General features: G+C 41.6%; 1 protein-coding gene across 1 annotated transcript in view; it reads left to right on the top strand.

Annotated features, from left to right (window-relative positions):
- The window catches only part of LOC145341162 (zonadhesin-like), a 72,169-nt gene that overhangs the window by 55,014 nt on the left and 1,790 nt on the right, over positions 1-15,365 (top strand). The window contains exons 18-21 of the mRNA XM_080186075.1: positions 2,283-2,413; positions 3,832-4,031; positions 6,362-6,500; positions 10,977-11,120. Coding sequence (XP_080042201.1) covers positions 2,283-2,413; positions 3,832-4,031; positions 6,362-6,500; positions 10,977-11,116 — 610 coding nt within the window. The 3' untranslated portion in view covers positions 11,117-11,120. The remainder of the gene's footprint in view (positions 1-2,282; positions 2,414-3,831; positions 4,032-6,361; positions 6,501-10,976; positions 11,121-15,365) is intronic.

Raw genomic sequence — 15,365 nt, 5'->3', positions numbered from 1 at the left:
TTCGCCAACAGGAAGAGAACAGTCTTACCTAATGATTGCCAAGCGGTGTTCATTCATCTGTTGTCATAGCGCCTGCATGGTTTCCCCAACATACCATGCCTTGGGACATCCTTTCCTGCAGCGTATCAGGTAGACAACGTTGGCTGAGTTGCAAGAGTATGTACCGTCTACCTGGTGGATGGTGTTCTCACGTGACACGATGGCATCCATGTCGATGATCTGGCATGTCTTGCAGAGGTTGCTGTGGCAGGGTTGTGTGGTATCATGGTCACTGTTCCCCTGAAGGCTGGGTAGTTTGCTGAGGACAGTGGTTTGTTTGAGGTTGTATGGTTGTTTGAAGGCAAAAAGTGGGAATGTGGGGATGGCTTTGGCGAGATGTTTGTCTTCATCAATGACATGTTGAAGACTCCAGAGATGTTGTAGCTTCTCTGCTCCGGGGAAGTACTGGACGATAAAAGGTACTCTGTCCACTATGTCCCATGTTTGTCTTCTATTTTTGGCTGTGACACATCAGAACTGTGGACTGATGAGTCAAGCGCCATATGCTGTTCTTATGAGGGCATCTTTCAGCGTCTGGAGGTGTCTGTTGTGATCCTCCTCATTTGAGCAGATCCTGTGTATACGGAGGGCTTGTCCGTAGGGGAATGGCTTCTTTAACGTGTTTAGGGTGGAAGCTGGAGGAGTGAAGCATCATGAGGTTATTCGTGGGCTTGTGGTACAGTGAGGTGCTGAGATGACCATCCTTAATAGAGATGTGTGTGTCCAATAATGCAACCGATTCCGGAGAGTAGTCCCTGGTGAGTCTGATGGTGGGATGGAACTTGTTGATGTCATCATATAGTTGTTTCAGTGGTTGTTCATCATGAGTCCAAAGGAAGAAAATATCATCTAAGTATCTAGTGTACAGCATCGGTTGAAGGTCCTGTGCAGTGAAGAAGTCTTGTTCGAGCCTGTGCATGAAGATGTTGGCATACTGAGGTGCAAATTTGGTCCCCATGGCTGTTCCGTGTGTCTGGATGAAGAACTGATTGTTGAAGGTGAAGACGTTGTGGCCCAGGATGAAGCAGATGAGTTATAAAATTGCATCTGGAAACTGGCAGTTGTCGGTGTTGAGTACTGAGCGAGTTGCAGCAATGCCATCATCGTGGGGGATGCTGGTGTAGAGTGCCATGACATCCATTGTTAAAACTGTGAAAATTGTGAAAGTAGCTGTAAAAACTTGCATTCTAATCTGTATTCTGTAAACTAAGTGTGTGTCTTTACATCCCCTGTTTGTGATCAGAATTCTGCACTCATCTGACGAAGTCAGAGCCCCAAAAGCTAGTGGCTTTTGCTACCAAATAAACCTGATGAACCTTAACCTGGTGTTGTGAGACTTTTTACTATGTTTACTCCAGTCCAACACCGGCATCTCCACATCATGTCTGGGCTGTCATAGCATATAGTGGGTCAATGGGCATGAAAGTGCTATTGTTTGGCATTGGGTGCATTGAGGAGCCATGGGGATGGGGTGAGGGGTGTAGCTTGACATAGGAGCATGAAAGGCTTAGGAGGCTGGGTGAAGTTCAATAGCTTGGCATATGAAGCATAGGAGGCATGAAGGACCATGCAAGATAGCCTGGCATGGAAGACATGAGGGGGACCTTTTTAACTCACCTTTTAAAATGTCCCCTTATGCAAGCTAGAGTTCATAATTTCTCTGAGGTGCCATGAATCAAAACCCATTGAAAACATGTCCTGACTCCATGCAAATTGCAGAGGACTAGTACTTCCCAATCCCTGCAATGGAACCAGCCAGATTGGTAATGCAGGCTTTTAACTTGGACTAGCCCTACACCCTTTAACGTTGCCCCCACAAATCAGACAACCTGGGAATGGGGACCTGCCCACCACTTTTAAAGGCAACCTAACTTGCTGAAAATCCAGTCCTTATTGAAAGGCAAATGACAATAGCTTGTTAGGCCAAGTGCAGACTATGAACTACTTGTTCTTGTGATCAGTCCTGCATGGTGACAGAGGGAAGGAGAATGAATAAAAAGATAAAAACAAATCTTGAACTGCCACTTCAGACAGATGTGAGTTCTACCAATGAATGTAGAAGGAAGTACTTCTGCAGTCACTGTATGTACGTATTCACTGCTAGAAACCAGTTAGCCCCATTCTCACTGCGCTCCTGGTCACACAACACCTGTACAAAGAGAATACACTTAGTTAGTCACATTATGTGGTGAATAATAATGATAGTTATTTCTTACAATTCAAGTTACCCTTTTCCATTCTAGGCATTGCATCTTTAGCATGTGCACTTCATTTAATATCACTGAGATGATGTGCCCCAGCCTGGAACAATATGCACGGCACTGTCAGGAGCATGAAGTCACTCTGGGAGACTGGAGGAAAGACACCCTCTGTGGTATGGACTATATCGCTTTATTCTCTTTTAACTTTTGTTTTGAGACAAGTGATACTGAAGAACTGATAGATGCTGACAGATGTGCTGAGTTTTTCTAGCACCCTTTGTTCTTGATGCTGAAGTACTGTTGGACTGCTTTCGCATTGTGTTAGTATGTAGCAGCTTGCTTTCTACCAATACTGTAGCTATCATGTAAATGCAGCCTGAAAATATATTCAGTGTGGGAACTGACATTGGAGAAAGAGCAACAAGACTCCCTGGAGGATGTAATCTCACTTTCTATCATTCCAGAATCACCTCAGCTGCTGATGCCCAATTTAAGCTCTACATGGATAGATGTGCAAACAGTGTCATAACAAAACTAAATGTGCCATGTGAATCCACCATGAACGTCTGAATAATTAAGATCTGTAAATTTATAAGTTTATATAACATTCCTTCATTTGCTATTTTATTGCGGATATAAACTAATTTATTTAAATTTACAGCTTAAATTTTGTGTGTTGTAATAACTCAGATAGCTTTGTGGTTAGCACTGCTGTCTCCACAGCGCCAGGGACTCGGGTTCAATTCCGACCTTGGAGATTGTCTGTGTGGAGTTTGCATGTCCTCCCAGTGTCTGTGTGGGTTTTCTCAGAATGCTCCGGTTTCCTCCCATACTCTGAGAGATGTGCACATTAGGTTGATTGACCGTACTAAATTGTCCCTTTTGTCCCAAGGTATATAGGTTAGGGGAATTAGCGGGGTAAATATATGGGGTTTTAGGGATGAGGCTTGGATAAGATGCTCTGTTGGAGAGTCGGTGCAGACCTGATGGGCCAAATAGTCTCCAACTGTACTGTAGAGATTCTATAAAAATATAGTTTATTACAGAATTCAAAGTAAAGCCACTATTGGGATTACATACACTAGTCTCTGTCTGGGACTACAGGTTAACAGGCCCTGTCCTGGGCCTGCCTTATAAATGGTTCATGTACTAGAGGTGGCATGGTAGCACAGTGGTTAGCACTGCCGCTTCACAATGCCAGGGACCCAGGCTCGATTCCTGGCTTAGGTCACCGGCTGTGTTGAATTTACACGTTCTCTGTGTCTGTATGGGATTTCTCCAGGCGCTCCGGTTTCCTCCCACAGTCTGAAAGACATGCTGGTTAGGTACATGGACCCGAACAGGCACCAGATGTGGTGAGTAGGGGGAATTTCACAGTAACTTCATTGCAGTGTTAATGTAAGCCTTACTTGTGACTAATAAATAAATAAACTTATGCGTTCCAGCTAGGCAGGCCACTGCCTGTTTCCAGGAGAACTCACGATCAATGGGCCCCACAGGGAGATGAATCAATGATTCCCCATGGACTTCTGGGGGTTATTACATGTGTCTTCTAGCTTTCAATGAACATTTGCTTTATTATAATCCACAGCGATGGCCTGTCCAGCAAACAGCCAATACAGTACGCAAATGTCAGCTTGCCCTGCTTCCTGCGGTAACTTTGCTGCCCCATCAGAATGTGAAGCACCCACTATGGAAGGCTGTGAATGTCTCTCAGGCTTTGTATTGAGTGACTTCCAGTGTGTTCCCTACAAAGACTGTGGATGCACCTATCGAAACAAGTATTATGAGGTAAAATTAATACTGTCATTGTCACAGCATATGTATTGCATTTGTTAGTGTGCACTGGATGATCCCAGTTGACTGCAGTAATTTAGGAATCAATGGAGAGTTGAGGATTTTCACTCCATGATTTAAGTTATTGCTCGTTTTGTTATTCTCATGAGACTGTGTTGCCCCATTACGTGTATCCATGTGAAGGGGACAATCTTGTCTCACATTCATTTCAAGCAGTTCTAAACTTTCAGAAATCAGTTCTTGAGATTGTAAAGCTTTTATCAAAGTCATGGTGCAGAGTAGAATATTTTTGCTTTGTAACTGAGGCTGACACCCTGTGATTTTCAAAGGGCACCAAAAAGACAGAACAATTCACATAAAGTTGCTGTGGATTGGCTGGACAGTTAGATAAACAGGGAACAGCTACTGCCCACAATGTTCATCACCTTGTCCAGACAGAATGTCAGTAAATATGAACAAACTGTACAGCATTAATTTGCTTTAATATACTGCCACACTTTGCTCTCTTTGCCTCCCAACTTTTTCATCAAACCAACCTGAATAAACAATTTAACTGATGGTCTTAAGAATTGGAAGACTTGGGAGAAAACTGTTGTTTTCCTGTTGAAAAGAGAAGGCTGAAAAGTGGATGGATTAAGATTATGGAGGGTTTTGGCAGAGGTTGATCCAATTAGATTTTTCTGCAAGTGCAAAATTCCAGTCAGTTCTTGGTCCCTCTCTGCCAGGATGCCAGGACAGGGGCCAGGCAATAAGACAGAATGTGGTTCAGCTAGGATTCTGTTCTGTGGAAAAGACTCCACAAAATTCCTATGAGAAAGAGAGTGAATATTCTGACCCATGCCCTATTCCAGTATTTCAAGGGACCATGTCTGACCAAGTACTCAGTAAGCACTTTTAAGTTTGAGAACTGACCTGAATCTTATTGGAGCCCAACAAAAGGCCCTGGAATTTCTGCAGCCCACAGTAATCAATGCCAGAGAGGATCAATTTCCTGGAACAAAACTATCAATAGCTCCATTGGGAGCAATAATTCCAGCCTTGGGTGATTGTCTGTGTGGAGGCTGCACATTCTCCTGTATCTGTGTGGGTTCCTCCCAGATTCCAAAGATGTGCAGGTTAGGTTGATTGGCCAAGGTAGATTGCCCCTTATTGTCAGGGGGAATTGTAGGGTAGATAAGTGGGATTACAGGAATAGGGCCTAGGTGTGGGATTGTGGTCGGTGCAGACTCGGTGGGCTAAATGATCTCCTTCAGCACTGTAGGATTCGATGATTCTGTGGATTCATGAACACATGAAAAGAATACGCTTTAGCAAGGTCTTTTCTGTGTCTCCTTGCCAACCTCAGAATCATTTTTTTCTTTATTCTTTCATGGGATGTGTATGTTACCAGCAAGATCAGCATTTGTTGTTCATCCCTGATTGCCCTTGAACTGAGAGCAGTTAAAATATTACTGTGCACCCGAGTCACATGTAGCCCAAACTGGGTAAGGCCGGTCATCATTATTGACTCTAGCTTTATGTTCTAGATTTATGAATAGAATTGAAATTCATGCCAACTGTGATGGTGGGATTCGAACCAATGTCCCCAGGGCATTAACCTGGGCCTCTGGATTGCTAGCATATTGACAATTCTGCTACCAATATGACCTCACTTACTTAGCTACTAGTATATTGGAACAAGCAATGCTTATGTTCCCAATAGGCATGGGTCATTTGAATCCAGCATGCAAACAATGCCAGCCCATCATTTGGTACCACCAACAGGAAGCTCAGAGGCCATTCTTCTGTATTTCTGCCGGGACAGCAACTTGGTCCATATGGGAAGCCCAAACGGTCACATTAAGGATAAAAAAGGAACATGGGAACTTCAGGGCACATTTTTCCATAAAGAGCTGATAAATAATTGTAAAATGCTACTAACAAGACTAATAGAACAAAAATAAATGGCAGAGTCAAAAAGAACTAAACAAGTTATTGGCTAGAATTTTATGCCCCGCGTGTCATGGGAATCAGAGCAGACGAGGTTAGACAATGGGAAGGTCTGTTGACCTCAGGCGGGATTTTACGGTTTCGGGATGAGCAAGGCTGAATAATCCCGTCCATTATCTTTAAATAGTGCTCAATGTTACTGGGTTAGAAATATGCGTAAAAACTTGATGTCTGTGTTGATATGCGCAATCTTCTTGGAGATCCTCTCCACTTGGATCTGGCAGTTTAGAAATATGCCTCAGAGATCTTGGGTAGAAACGCTAAATGGTCTATTTGTGTCTAAAGATTGTTACTGTTCTTAGTATAAATCTAATTTCTCTGCTCTCTGCTGATAGGTTGGGGAAAAATTTATGACTGAAGATTGTTCTGAGACTTGTGTGTGCATCAGTACAGCAACAGTTAATTGTACAAGAACGCTATGTGCACCCAACACAACCTGTACCACTGCTCATCTCATCAGAGGGTGCTACCAATGTAAGCATATACTTTGTCCATTTAATGTACATCAACGATACTCAGGGTAGCTTTTAACTTTTAGCATTGACTGGATAACTGACAGTAAAGGATCATCCACTCAGAAGTTGGATAAATGGGAACAAGTGGCTGATCCACTACCACCAGTTTATAGCTCAGTGGTGAAAGTAACAATTATCTGTCTCACTTCCTTCTTCCACAGGGTCAATTCTGCATCAATGACACTCATAAGAACTGTATAGCCAAAGTCAATTGAATTTCCGAGAACGGAAAACCGTCCAACGGCAATTTTTATTTTAAATGTAGAATATTATTCCTTAGGGACACATGGGTGGGATATTCCAGCCGCATGTGCCCGAAGACCAGAAATTCCCGCCTGAGGTCAATGGATCCTTAAATGGTCCACCAAATTTTCTAACCTGCCCACTATGTTTCCAGTGGTGGACGGAACAGGAAAATTCCACTCATTATTTCCTGGGCTCATATGCAGCCACAGAGCCTGAGGACAAAATCAAGTCTATTTTTCTTTCCATCACAAAAGCCACCTACTTCCATACCCACAACATTACCTGCCTCCACTATTACCTGTATCCATCTGCTGTGGAAATGTTCAGCTGTGTCCATGTAATTTCCAATCCTCTTGTCTGTTGGGCTGCTGCTTGTACCCTCAGCCCAGATCAAGCCCCATCACCCAGTTCCAGCTGCTGACCACCCCAGTTTTCAGTTGCATGGTTACTGTTAGCACAGACGAATTCAGAAATCACCCCATGCTCAAAGTCCCGATCTGGCTTTCAAAGTAGCTTTATTTAGCTCTGGTGGAGAGAAAGTTTCTGGTCTAATCCCAGTGCTTCTCCGAAGACACGTTGTAAAGGTCTCAACATTTATACCTTTGTTGGAAGGTGCATTCAGATAGTACATTCACACAGTTCGATTTTGTTGGATGCTACCCAGACGAAGATAATCACTGTTGTATTGTTTCTTAAATTGCAAAGACATCAAAATCCATTTCCATATAATAACCTGATGATGTCTTCATTCATGAAACCAGCCAGAGACATTGAAATACATTGACATCAGCGGGGTGTCTTGCTGGGTGAACCCTTGTTCTTTATTATTCCTGATTGCTGTCTGATTTCTGACAATTATCAGGATCTCATTCTGTGATTATCTTGTTTGTGCGTCTTTGTGTACGTGCTAATATCTTTAAGCTGATGGACTCATTCAGAATATATAATGTACAGGTAGGATATTCTGTGGTGTTAGCTTTTAAGCTGTAGGATCTTTAACCTTGTTCTGATTTGTCACAAAATGGATGCTGAGTCCCACCTTATGTACCCTAGCTGGCAAGGGGGGATGGGGTTTGAGTGTGTGTGTGTGCGTGTGTGTGTTGGTAAGCGATTTGTTCTCCACAACAATTACCATATCATCAACTAATGTTCATCTCTGTCTCAGTTTCAGCGTCTTTCAAAACTGCTGTCATGATCCCCAATTCTAAAAAAAACTCTCCTCCCTGTACCATCTCCAGATACTGCTTCATCTTAACCTCCACTCCAGTACATTACCATCTTCTACATTTCTTCCATTCTTCACTGTCCGGCTGAGTCCCTACTTGTTATCAAGCGTCCTATGGGCAGCACGGTAGCACAGTATGGGCAGCACGGTGGCACAGCCGTTAGCATTACTGTTTTACAGCGCCAGGGACCCGGTTCGATTCCCGGCTTGGGTCACTGTCTGTGTGGAGTTTGCACATTCTCTCCATGTCTGTGTGGGTTTTCTCTGGGTGCTCCAGTTTCTTCCTACATTCTGAAATGGTTAGGTGCATTGACCTGAACAGGTGCTGATGTGTGGCAACTAGAGGAATTTCACTGTAACTTCATTGTAGTGTTAATGTAAGCCTTGTGACTAATAAAGAAACTTTACTTTACTTTTATAAAATATACTGACTTATCTCTTTGCACATCATTTGCAGAATTGAAATGTAAGTTTTCATTACTGAAACTGAGTATCTGGGCATCTCTTTCCTCCTATTCCCTCACCAGTTACATTGCTATTGTCACATTATTACATTCTCTTTGAAATGACTGGTTTTGTTGTTTCCAAGGAATCAGATAAGTTTGTTTTAAGAAGAGGTTCCTGCCCTCCAGTTTTGGTAAATGCTGTCCTCTCAGTTCAGAGTACCTCTAATAGGAGGTGTGGGTGGAAAATTACAGGTTGTATGACCATGGTTTCCCATAAGGCGCTTTCTTCCAGTGTCACTCCTAACGTGATCACTCCAAGAGCTCACTGAAAGTGTAATAATGCATTTTTAAGGTCTGCTTTCTGTGAGCTAAGAGCAGTCCCCATTGTGACAACTCACGCTGTATTGCTGACTTTCAAGTACATCAGATGCGAATAATCCCATGGTCACAGCTGGTTCATGGTGCTTAACTAGATCCTGCTGGATTAGGCTGCATTAAGCTATTGGAAATCTGTGAATTATCCACTAGTATTCGAATTGAAATTTTCCAAGGTTTTAACTCCACAGGCACTTTTGTGAGTCTCTTGTCCTTCTGTTACGAAGCACAGCATGTTATTACGACATTTAATTTACTGAGACAGAAATCTGGATGGAGGGGATGGGAGGAGAAAAAGTCATCTAAAGTTGAATTAGTCTGAGGTAAACATTTCCATCTCATGTTTCCCTCTCCTCTGGAAATAACAGAGAAAAAATAAGGCTTGAATTTTTAGGCTGGCGGGGTTTCCCTTCCTGCCATCCAGAGAGTTGGCAGAGAACATATCCCCATTGATTCAGGGTGTCCCCACAGTCATTTCGCCTCTAATAGCTGTAGGAGGGACTTCTACTTTTCACTCGGGGAAGTCATCTGATCGCCAGCTCTCCAGTTTCTGCAGCGACAAGAACTGCAATGGACTAAAGAGGAACATCAGGAAGGTATCTGGGTAGCACATAGAAAATTGATTAGCACTGCTACCAGAGCCCTGGTTTTGATTCCAGCCTTGGGTCACTGCCTGTGTGGAGTTTGCACGTTCTCCCTTGGGTTTACTCTCGGTGCTCTGATTTCTGCCCATATCCAAAGGTGTATAGGTTAGGTGGATTGGCCGTGCCAGATGTGTAGGTTAGGTAGATTGGCTATGCTAAATTGCCCCTTAGTGTCAGGGGAATTAACAGGGTAAATGCATTGGATTAAGGGTCTAAAGCCTGGCTGGGATTGTTGTTGGTGCAAGCTCAAAGGGTTGAACGGCCTCCTTCTGCACTGTAGGGATTCTAAGGGAGGAATGTCAGAGATTATGCACAAAAGGACACTATTTATACACGATTCAATTTTTTTTCAAAAATATACTTTATTCATAAAAAACTCTCAGAAAAACCATTGCGAAGAGACATATCCAAAAATTACAGTGCAAAATAACCAATCATTTTTACAGTACTATACGATGCTTATTTACATGGCATTACATCCATTACATTTCATTACTTAAAACAATATACAAACATCAGATTTTACTGTGTGCTGTTATTTTTCAGATTGGCACACAATTACGCAGGCCAAGGGTATTCAACAGTTACCGGGCTCTCGGTCTGCCTCCCTTGAAAGGCTTTACACAGTGGCCTTTCCGCATTGTGCCTTTGCAGTGGCTGTCCCAAGCTTCAGTGCGTCCCTTAGCACGTAGTCCTGGACCTTGGAATGTGCCAGTCTGCAACACTTGGTCGAGGACAATTCTTTCAACCGGAAGATACACGATTCAATTATTTTGCAGCATCCAAACATTCTAGGCAGCAATGTGGAAGATTATAAAAACCCTGATTCGTGACCTAATACCCCCAGATCAAGCCCTTGTTTAGTGAGCCTACTTGCAAGACATTGAAAAACTGGCTTAAAAGTTAGTTTTTGCCTTTGGCAGCAGAAAGATTCATCCCAGTAATTTAGTGGATTTCAAAAGTTCCATTAAAAAGCTTGGGTAAAAAAGTGGGGTGAATGCCAACCTGCTTGAAGCTGGAGAAGTACCAGACAAGAGAATATAATCACACATTCACAGCAAATCTAGATAGGAAGCTCAGTCACCTTGCTCACTTGTCACACCTACAGAACCTCAACCAATAATATACATTCATCCATCATGAACAGCGCTAACTTGCAAGTTCCACTTTGCTAATCCACTCAATCAATTGATGAAGTACTGTTTTAACAGAGTGCAGCCTGACTGAATCTAAAAAGTATAATGGAGGGAAAATCGCGTGAGCTAAATCTCCTACGCATGTTTTATCAGCTGAAGCTTGGTACTCAGAATATGAACTTTCAAATATTATCCTGATAATGTTAATGTATGTTTATGCTTCTTAAAATAATAGTCAGTTATTAGAACCTTTAGCTGTATGGTGCCTTTTGAAACAACAATTGATAGACTGTTGTTAAGAGAGAAAGAAGAACATATAATCTTTATGTGAGATTTTAATGCTCTTGATTTCTGTTCTTGTAGCTGGCCCCTGTCTCAATAATCCATGTGAGAATGGAGGCATTTGTCAGGAGTCAACTAATGAAGCAGACGGTTCTCAGAACTTTCACTGCCATTGCCCAATATCCCATGAAGGCTCGCACTGTGAGAAAGAAAAGTCATAAGATGGTAAGACTTGCACATAAAGCTGAGCTACTGAGACTGATTTAAATATGGATAAAAAATTATAGAAGAGTTACAGCACAAAGGAGGTCATTCAGCCGGTTATGCCTGTGTCAGCTCTCTGCAAGAGGGACACAGATAATTCCACTCCCATGCCCTTTCCTGCAGCCCTGCAGTTGTTTCCTCTTCAAATAATTGTCCAAATCTTTCCAGAAAACCATGGCTGAACCACAGCCCGCACATTCTCTCTTTCATCTTCTTCCATCAGTAAGAAAATACAAATGTCTGAGAACAAGTTCCAACCGACTCAAGAACAGCTTCTTCCCTGCTGCCATCAGACTTTTGAATGGATCAATCATATATTAAGCTGATCTTTCTCTTCACCCTATCTGTAATTGCAACACTATATTCTGCACCCTCTCCTTTCCTTCTCTCCTATGTACTCCAGGAACAGTATATTTTGTCTGTATAATGTGTAAGAAACAATACTTTTCACTGTATCCCAATACATGTGACAATAATAAATCAAATCAAAACGTACATTCCAGATGTTTACCACTTGCAATTATTGAGCAAACTAGTATACCACCAGAGTGGAATTGAAATTGCTACTGACTAAATTAATAACTAAGGCATGAATTTGGAAATACTTAATGCCCATAAGCTTTTTGTATTTCAAAATAACTAGCGTCAGCTTGGCTCAGTTGGTGGTACTTTTATTCCTTAATCAGAAGATCATGGTTCACACCAGAGTTTGAGCCAGTTGGGTGTATGTCAGATGAAATACACTCCAAATGTGCTCTGCTTGGCATGAACTGAACCCATCAGTATTTGTTTGATCTATGGATGGAAATGGAAGGGTGTCATCTGCTTGGCCTTCCAGATGTCCAAAAACAGCAGCCAGAAAGTCTCTGCATATTATATCCATTCTGCTAATCCTGTGAAAGGAAGAAAACTTCCTTGCACTCAAACTTCTCAGATCCTTTAGTCTGACTGTGCTTATCACAAGATGTAAAATGGCAAGCAGAGTCTTAGGAAGAATTCCTGCTTCATGAGCGCTGTCTTACCATGCTTATATTTGCACTATCTTTGGGAAAACCCTTGAGACTACCCAGGCAAAGCAAGGGAACTGAAGATCTGAATCACCTGGAGTTTCCACCGTTATCCCCAAAGGAAATAAGCATTTTGAAGGCAGGAGGAAAAGGGAAATCATCCCTGCAATCACAGGATGTCCCAAAGCAGTTTACAGCCTTTTTTTGAAGTGTAGTCACTGTTGCATTGTAGGAAATTCTCCACGCAATAAACAAACAGAAATTAAGCCCTGACAACCAGCAATGTGGTACATGACCAAATCATCTGCCTTTTATGATGTATATGGAGGTTTGGACAGTATACCAGGGATAACTGCTCTTCTTCACAATACTGGCTTGAGATCTGGAGAGGGCAGACAGAGTCTTGGTTTAACATTTCATCGAAAAGACAGCACCTCCAATAGAGTGGTGCTGCCATAGTACTGCCAGATTTTGTGCTTTAATTCTGGAGTGGGACTTGAATCCACAAACTTTTGAATATTGCTAACAACTGAGCCATGGTTGACACTATTATAATACGGATGCCTCAGTCAACACTTTATTGTCAGATGTTCTGTCTTTTGGATAAAGCTTTATATCAAGGTCATGTCTGCCGTTCCATTGGCTCAGGTTCATAAATGATCCCTTGAAACCTTCACGAGAACAATGAGTTCTCTCCATTCATTTCCATCAACAACAGGTTCATTACCCTAAATCCAATTTGATATTTAAGGTCATATTGTTGCTTTATTTGTACACACAATAAGTCTACTTCAAAAGCATTTCTTTGCATAGGATATTGTTGGATATATAAAGGTTCTTCCTTTTTACTTGGATGGCTTGTAGTCTAGATAGATTTCTTGAGCAATTGGCAATATTAAAAAGTCACTATATCTCCTGAATCCGTCCATAATTAAATGCTTTCTCAAAGCTATTTGAATGCAATGAATCTGAGGTAAAAACCCAGTGCATGAACCTAATTATTAGTATATTTGAATAGTGTGGATAAATGTACAGGAATACAATCTGTATTCAGAAAATATACTCACAGCTTGAGACTATGCTAACCATCAAATACCAATTTATACTAATTCTATTTACCAGCACTTGGTCTATAGCCTGCTTTGCTTTGGCCTTGTGGCACGTAATGTTTGTTGGGTTACGGGGAAATGGAGTTGCTGTTGCAGACAGCTGACACAGACATAATTGACTGAATAGATATGTTCTTTGCTGTAACCACTGTGTGATTCTATTTTCATTTACAAGTTGTCAGAACTCAGGCAAGTGTTGTTCACAATATTGGTGTTGTAATGTTTTTAATGTGGGTTGGTTATTTTTAGTGTATTGTTTCTTTTCTCTTATATAGATAATGCAATGAGAATTTTCGTTATTACCATCAGAGTTTCAATAGGGATAATAATTATTATTGTAACAGTAGTTTCACTGATCTATGTGGCATGCTGCTTCAGATATGTGTTCAAGGACACAATCACAATAACTAGCAATACTGCTTTCATTATATGCTTCTGCCCTGATTCACACTGGTTAATGGTTGCTCTTCAACGTCTTGCCAAGTGGCTGTTCCATATGAAAGACCCTGGAGTGTGGGTTAACAATCTCTCATACGCTGGGTGCCCCAGCTGAACTTGGTCTGTCCCTGACTGACATTTACATAATTGAGCACTTTGGCAGCTCAGTAGGTAAATAATAACCAGGAGCAGGAACGTTTATTCACCTTCTACTCCTTTAACTGAAGGAATGCTTTTACCAAGTCTAAATTCCCATCTGTCAGCTCCATTGAGACAGTGGTTCAATTAACCCAAGAATGGTGAGGCTAATTGTAGAAATTCTACTGTTGGTCCTTTGAGATCAACTCAAACAGTCAAACGTCCTGACCTGTGTAGCTCAGCATTCATTGACTTAACCAGCTGAACCATAGGAGGAGCCCTTAACCTCTCAAAGGCCACAAATTGGTGAGAAATATCACTTGCCATCATTACCCCATGAGGATTTGTTGCAATTGCAACAATTCACCTTTTCTTTTTGCTTTGTGTGCAGAAAGCTTAAAGTTGCTTTCTGACTGATGGAGTGAGCTGGTATTAATCTAACTTGAAAACAGGTGGGAAGAAGAAGGGTGAGGGGTTTTGCTGTATCTATTAATTTGCCCTATAATCACAGGCATGATCTTGTTCTTAACATTTATTATAAAATGTGAATATGAGTATTTCCCTGTGCACTGTGTGTACGGAACTAATAAAATCTCTTCTAAAGGAGGGTTTTGCGATTTGATTAACTATCTTGCATTGAGAAAATCATCTCACTTCATCTTTGCTGTAAACCAAAGCTGTGATCTCAGGAGTTAATTATTTGCTCCCTGCAGAGGCAAATTAAATTATTTAAGTAAATTGCTAAGGGCTTCCAACAGGAAACATCCTTGCACAGAGCAGGAGCTGCTGGGCCTTCAGTTTTTAACGATTATTATTATTCACTGGGCTCTGTGTAAAGCTCACACTGAAAACATTAGTGGTATTTACAGGCTGTTTATATCAGTGTGCAGTGGAACTCAAGGCCATTTTTACTGCCTGAAAGATCAACACAAAATGTTCCTTTCAGACATGGAATGACGTGTTGCAGCATAAGGGTTTTTGTTTTCAGCTTTTCAACATAGACTTTTTTAAAAAAAAATTACTTCATTCTGATTTGATATTTCCAGTTTGAGTACTAGTCCATCACAAAGGTAAAACCATGTAACAGATTTTACCAGCTCTGAAATGAGCTATGAATTATTAGCTTTTACAGTTCACTTGCTTAACCCAAATCCCCTGCTCAGGCAGATTTTCAGTGTAGAGAACACAATGTATTTTCAACACAGAAGGAGATTTTCTCAAAGAACGATGTACAGCAAAATCATTGATCTTTGTATAAAGAGTGGACTTCCTGTCTTGTTTCACACTAGTAACAAGTCTCATAACGCCAGGTTGAAGTCCAACAGTTTACTTGGTAGCAAACACCACGAGCTTTCGAAGTGCTTGCTGCCTCTTTGTCACAAACAGGGCATATAAAGAAACAAACTCAATCTACAAAATAATGATTGGAATGCGAGTCTTTACAGGTAATCAAGTCTTAAAGGTACAGACAATGTGAGTGGAGAGCACAGGCTAAAGAGATGTATATTGTCTCC

This window comes from Carcharhinus amblyrhynchos, chromosome 3 (assembly GCF_965287045.1).
Source record: "Carcharhinus amblyrhynchos chromosome 3, sCarAmb.v2.hapA, whole genome shotgun sequence".
NCBI classification, from domain to species: Eukaryota; Metazoa; Chordata; class Chondrichthyes; order Carcharhiniformes; family Carcharhinidae; genus Carcharhinus; species Carcharhinus amblyrhynchos.
The sequence above is the reverse complement of the archived record's forward strand: the minus strand, read 5'-3'. Positions and strand labels throughout refer to the sequence as shown.